The sequence below is a fragment of the Spermophilus citellus genome (genome assembly GCF_964194105.1).
Source record: "Spermophilus citellus genome assembly, chromosome: 3".
Lineage (NCBI taxonomy): Eukaryota > Metazoa > Chordata > Mammalia > Rodentia > Sciuridae > Spermophilus > Spermophilus citellus.
Genome location: NC_138184.1, coordinates 87,710,974 through 87,716,973, shown reverse-complemented (window position 1 = coordinate 87,716,973; position 6,000 = coordinate 87,710,974). Strand labels below are relative to the sequence as shown.

Below are 6,000 nucleotides of genomic sequence, written 5' to 3'. Positions count from 1 at the left end.
AGTGGCGCCCCCGGGCGGCTCCCACCCGCCAGCCCGCTGGAGCGTCTACTTAACCCCAAGTTCAAACTGCGACCCCTTGGATCCTAAGCTTAGCTGGCGGAGGAGCAGCCCAAGGCACGTGTTGTCTGTGCTCCCATTGCAAAAGGAAAAAAAATGCCTTGCAAACTATTAACTTTTTTTTTTAAGTATGCAATGCTGAGAGCAGGCGGGCAGGTGCAGGGGGGAGTAGGTGCCCCGCACGCCTGTTCCCCCTTCCTCAGCCCCCCTCCCCAAACTTCCCTTCGCATTGATCAGCACGTTACGTCAGTATTGATAAGTTTGCAAAAAGCCAAAGTCAAGTGCAATCGCGCGGCACACGGACCCCGGACTTGGGGGGGGGGGATGCAGCGAGCGCTCCGCGGGCCGGGAGCCGGCTGCAGGCAGGGCAGCGGCGGCGCCGGCGCCTCTCGGAGAGGCTGCCTCTCCCCCACCCCTCCCCTTCCACCCCATCCCCGGCTGCCTCCCTGGGGCGGGCACCGAGCTCCCCGCCCGGCGCGCTCCGCCCGCGCCCTCCGGGGGTCGGGGGGGGGGGCGCACGGCTCAGGGGCCCAGCGACGGCGGTGGCGGCAGCGGCGACGCCGAGGGGCAGTGGGTGGCAGGAGGCCGGGGGTTGCCCGAGGGGCCCGGGGCGGCGGCACGCGGGGCCCGGGCGGCCGCCGGCGGCCCCGAGGCAGGGGGGAGTCCAGCCCGGATATTGAGTGCAGCCATTGAGAAAAGCCAAACTCTTGTGTGTGCGCGTCTCGAATAGCCCCCAAGATGGCCGCCAATGTGGGATCGATGTTTCAATATTGGAAGCGATTTGATCTACGGCGACTCCAGGTTAGTGCGGGCAACGCCGGCCGCGCGGCTGTGGGGAACCCGGGCGCGCCCTGGGCGCATTGGGGAGGTCCCCGGGCTAGCGGGCGGGCGCCCCGGGGCGGCGGGCGGCGGCTGCCGGGGCTCGCTAGGGCTCGGCTGCCCGCTGCCCATCGATAGGTATTAGGAATTGATCTCGCCGCTGCTCTTTGTTCGGTTCAATCATCGATTAGCCGCCGCGACCATGGAGAAGCGCTAGTGAGCCCGCGGCCGAGGGAGCGAGCCGGCGGCCGAACGGCCGAACGAGGCGGGTGCTGCGGCCCCGGCTGGGGGCTGCTGGCGGGACCCCCAGCCGCCCCCAGAGCGCCGCACTTTGCGCGCCTCCCAACTTCGCGGCGCTGGGGGAGGCCGCGGAGCGCTCCGTGTGCCTGTCCGCGCCCGGCTGGGGCTCGGTGAGGGAGGGAGGGAGCTGGCGGGCAGGGAGGAGGAGGAGGAGGAGGAGGAGGAGAGGAGGAGGCAGCCTGGTTGGCGAGGAGGCGGCTTCACGCCCCGCCGCCCGCCGGCACCTCCACCGCCGCGGCCGCCCTCCTGGCTGCGCAGCCCGGACGCGCCGCCAACCGGGGACCACCACCGCCGCCACCGGACTGGCAGCCTGCGCCGCAGACCTCTTCTCGGGCCGGGCTCTCGGGGTTCGTCTTTGCTTCTTGCCTTTCCCCGCTTCTGTCCCCTTCCCAAGTCTAGGTACGAACGGGCGGTGTTGGGCCCAGGCGTGCGCAAGTTTGCGCTCCTGCCTCCCGGGCGGTGCAAAGCCAGGAGCGGTGCAGAGCAGGTGACTCCTGGCTCTTGGGCCCATGGGAACTTTTAAATGGGAGATTCCCTCGCCCTTTTCTGCCTGCTGCTTCTCCTCCCCGCCGCTCCCCTCTTTTCTCCGTTCTCCAGCCTCTTCTTTTTTCTTTCTTTCTTTCTCCTCCTCTCTTTTTACCTTTCCTTTCCTAGGACTACTCCCTCCAGAACCCCAGTAACCCTGTTCTCCTTCCTGTAAGTCTGTGTGGCTCCCCCAGATTTGGGGTGTTTTCTGCCAGCCCTCCAGGATCCTCTAGGGTCTGGGGGCATACCAGTACCCCACCTTGGAGGCACAGCTCCAGCTTCTGTTCTTTTCCGGGAGTGCCCAGAACGTCCCTGACAAGCCCCCAAGCCTTGGAGTCTCAAAGTCGTGGCCAGTGCAGGAGAATAAGGGGCGGGGAAATGGTGCGGATAAGGGGGCGGGGAGGGGTGTGTGTGTGATTAGAATGTCCTGCCTTGGCCGTGACATTCGTAGAAGATGCAAGAGCATCAGTCTGGAGATAAAAAGGGACCCACTTTTTTTTTTTTTTAATCCGCCTGCAGATCTCCTTAAGTTTCTTCTGATAAGTGGCTCCAGCATCCCCCTCCTCCTGGCCGCTTCCCAGTCTCCCTCCTTCCTAACCCCCAACTCCTGGCTCCCCTCCTCCCCCAAAGCCTTGAGCTGGAGAGAAAATCGGGGCACTCAGGCATGCAGTTAATAACTGCGAGTGCCTTGCAATTCCAGGTCCTCACTGCTCGAGTTGGGGCTGCAGTTTGGTGGCCGGATGAGATAGGCAGGGCTGTGAGCTGTGCTTGCTGGTTTAAAGGATACCAAAGTGGCCTTTCTAGAAGACTGGGGGTTGGGGGAGGGATGGATAGAGGAAGGAAGAGAGAGGGAGAGTGTTGGGCAGCCACATTGGGCTTGGCACGAAGGCCAATGGTAATCGCATTCCCTGCTAATGTTTGTAAATGAGACCCGGGCACGGCTGGGGGACAGCGTCTTTATTTATGATTGATGTTCTGTAACATAAGGAATGACAAGAACGTGGCAGACAAGAGGAGAGGAACCAGAAGGGCTGGCGAAAGCCCTTTGCAGGGTCCTATTGTTATTCTGGGCTGGAAAAAATTTCCGCGGTGAGATTTACAGCACTGGTATTTGCTCCCGGTTGGCCAGAATGTCAGTTAACACAATTTTCATTAGATAACTCGTTTTCAATCCAGAGAACTGGGGCTGTGGTGGGGGAGAGGCAGGGGCTCTCTACTGAGGGGTGGGTGCGGCACTTAGGGAGCTTATTTCTGAGCTGGGGTGCTTGAACCTCATTCTCTTCATTCTTTGCTCAGGGGTCTTTTGTGGAGCCATTGAGGTCACCCAAATCTTGATTCCAGCTGGACTCCCTCGCATCTGGGAACCCTTTGTTAGGGTTTTAGAAGATGCTGAGATGGTAAAGCTGATTTGAACTGGAAAGGATGGAGATGGGGGTTGTGGGGAGGCTTGTGCAGGTGATGGAGACACAGGGTGGCAAGACCTCTCCCCCTGCAGGGGTCTACATGAAGGAAGTATTCATTACAAATAACAATGGTTTTCTGTCTGCCAAAAAATATGAAGGCTTCTGGTGAGGGGGGGTAGCTCATTTACATCGATATTAAGTGGAAGGGGTATCCCCCAGGGAGTTTGAAAGGCTGCACACTTCTAGAGAACAGAGAAATAAATGTGGCAGCCGTGGCATGCAAACATTCAGGCCTGCACATCTGCCTACTCCCCACCCCCATCCTGAAATGTTCTGTTGTCCCCTTGCCCATTGGTGCAGCTCCCGGGTGCTCTCCCAGGTGGCATTTTTGTTGGAAAAGGATTATGAGCCTCAGCACTTTTGCCTGGGATCCTCTCTGATACATAATGCTAATGACTCCTACACATTTGTATTTTCATTTTTCCCTCCCTGCTTTTTTTCTTATAGGGGAAATAACCCAAACTTCTGCTGGCTCATAATGCAGGTAGGAGGGACTGGTTCCCACCCAGGGCCCTGTACAGGCTGAGAGATTTGGGCCCACTTATCTTGGGCCTGGCTGCCTGGGAAAAGGTGTGTGGTTTTCATTTTTGGTCGTTCAGCTTGGACGGTTTCTTGCAGCCTGGTTGCTGAAAGTAAAGTGGCTGAGGCAGCAAAGGTGGTCCTTTGTCCCCAAGCCAGACTGTGATGCTCAGTGCCACCCATCTTGGCAAGAAAGGTGACCTTAGGCCAGGCCAGCATGCAGCCCTCTGGAAGCACATATTTTTCAAATATGGAAGTGGTCCAGTTATTCCTCCTTCTAGGGCAGCTGAGCACAGCAGGGATGTTTCCATCTGAGGGCGGTCAGTCAACAGCCTTAGGGTCTTATGAGCTTGTGGTAAAGGTGATGATCTGCCCCGTAGGCCCGCTTTGGTACCCTTGAAACTGCCTCCGCCTTGTCTTTCTCTGTTTTAGCCCCCTTTGCTTCTAACAGCTCAGGAAACGAGAAGAAATAAACTTCCATCCAAAGATAATGCTGGGCATATTTCATTTGGTTATAAGATTGCTTTATGGTGAACATTACTAATGCAGTATTTTTTTATGGCTTTTCTGTGTATAATCGTCATAACCGGATTCATACCTTTATGATTTTCTTTTTCTGCTTTCCTTTGCCACTTTTTTTTTTTTTAAATAAAATATGACACTCTGGGTTCAGTCTTGCAGACCCTCTTTTCCTTCTCCTTAGGAGAGGGTTCCTTAAGCTAATAAGAGTTTGGGGTCCCCTGTCCAGATGAGGACATGCGGTCCAGATGAGGACATGCGGTCCAGCTGTGCATCTGCATTTTTGTAGGTGGATAGAGCTTGGCTGCTGGGACCACACAGCCCAAGTTTTGGAGGAAAAGGTAAATTCTGCTTGTGGTGCCTGCAGTTAGGAGCAAGACCCACAGGACGAGCAAGAGAAGCTGCACCTGTCCAAGGGGTTTGCAGAAACTTCCAGGAGGGCACACTCTCTTGAGGCAGGGAAGTGAGATGGTGCTTGATGGAATGTTTTTCCCTGCTCAAAGTTTAGAAAAGAGCGTGGATGTGATTAAAATATTATAACCTTATGATATTCTGAAGTGCATAAATTTTACATATCAGCCACAGAGAGTTTAGACATCCATTAGAGCCTCTGACAGCTTGACTTATCTAAATGTGCTATCATTTAACAATGTGTCAAAATTCCTCTTTCTATAGATGACAGCAGTAAATAAGCTATCAGCCCTGTTGGCGGAATCATAACTTTGAAAACTTTGAAGTAATAGAATTGCTGCTGGGGCAGGAGTCTGAGAAGCAGGAGCCTGAGACGGCAGGACCCGGCCTGGCCCAGGCCCATGAGGCTGGTGGCTGCCAGGGTCGGGGGAGACAGGGAGAGGAAGGACTGATGGGAGGCAGGCCTTCCGCAGCATCTCTGGGAATAAGAACAGACAAGTTGTTCAGATTCCTGGACACTTATTTTAAGTCCACCCAGGGAGTGACCCATTCCATCTGCCTCTCTGGTTCTTCATGCCACACCCTGTGGGCTTTTTCTGCAGGAGCTAGAAACAGGTTTAAATCTTTATTTAAGTACCCAGCAGTCTTTTCTGGGCATCCCAAAATTCTGGTTTTTCAACTTGGCAGAAATTGCTTCCCAAAGATGGGCTCTCTGTGGGAGGCCAAGGGGAAAATCTGAGCAGCGTCTCATCCCACACCAGCTTTCCTTTTGGGGTTGTTGAAATTTCTTTTATTAATACCTGAATTCACTAGAGAAAATTGAGAAACTACAGACGAACCTGAAGAAGCACATGAGTATCTCAGTAGCTTATTTCAGTGAACACGGGGCTGTTTTGACTAGAGGGAGCTGCATTTCTGATGTTTTTTTTCCCCTCTTTCTCCCTCCCCCTTTTAAAAAACTCTCCTTTTAAAAAGAGAATTCTGTCTTCGAACTTGACATTCTGTCATGGTAACCTTTCTTCTGGCAGATGGGATTTCAAACACGAGCACCTTAGCTGGTGCTAAATTTGGACCTGGTTGATGGTAGATGGGGCTGCCCAGAATCTGTGGTTCTCTAGGCTGCGGTCTAAGGGCTTGTTTTCTAGCTGCTTCGTGGTCCTCTCATCCAGAGGCCAGTACTGGCATAGGTGGAGTGTGGGAAGGGAATGGCCTTGATCTGCCTTTAATCCTGGCCTTGGGATTGGGGTCTGTTCACCTTTGCCCTCAGGAAGGGAGCTGATGCTCTTTATTTGTGACAGTGGCTTATATGGATGATGAAGGGAAGGTGGCGGGGATTGGCAGGGGGAGAGAAGAACCAGGAGCCTGAATGGCTTCTGGCACTCTGGAG

At 55.0% G+C, this 6,000-nt stretch overlaps 1 protein-coding gene across 1 annotated transcript in view; it reads left to right on the top strand.

Moving 5' to 3' along the window:
- The first annotated feature begins 501 nt into the window (after positions 1-501).
- The window catches only part of CUX2 (cut like homeobox 2), a 235,672-nt gene continuing 230,173 nt past the window's right edge, over positions 502-6,000 (top strand). Inside the window, exon 1 of the mRNA XM_081287918.1 lies at positions 502-858. Coding sequence (XP_081144044.1) covers positions 796-858 — 63 coding nt within the window. The 5' untranslated portion in view covers positions 502-795. The remainder of the gene's footprint in view (positions 859-6,000) is intronic.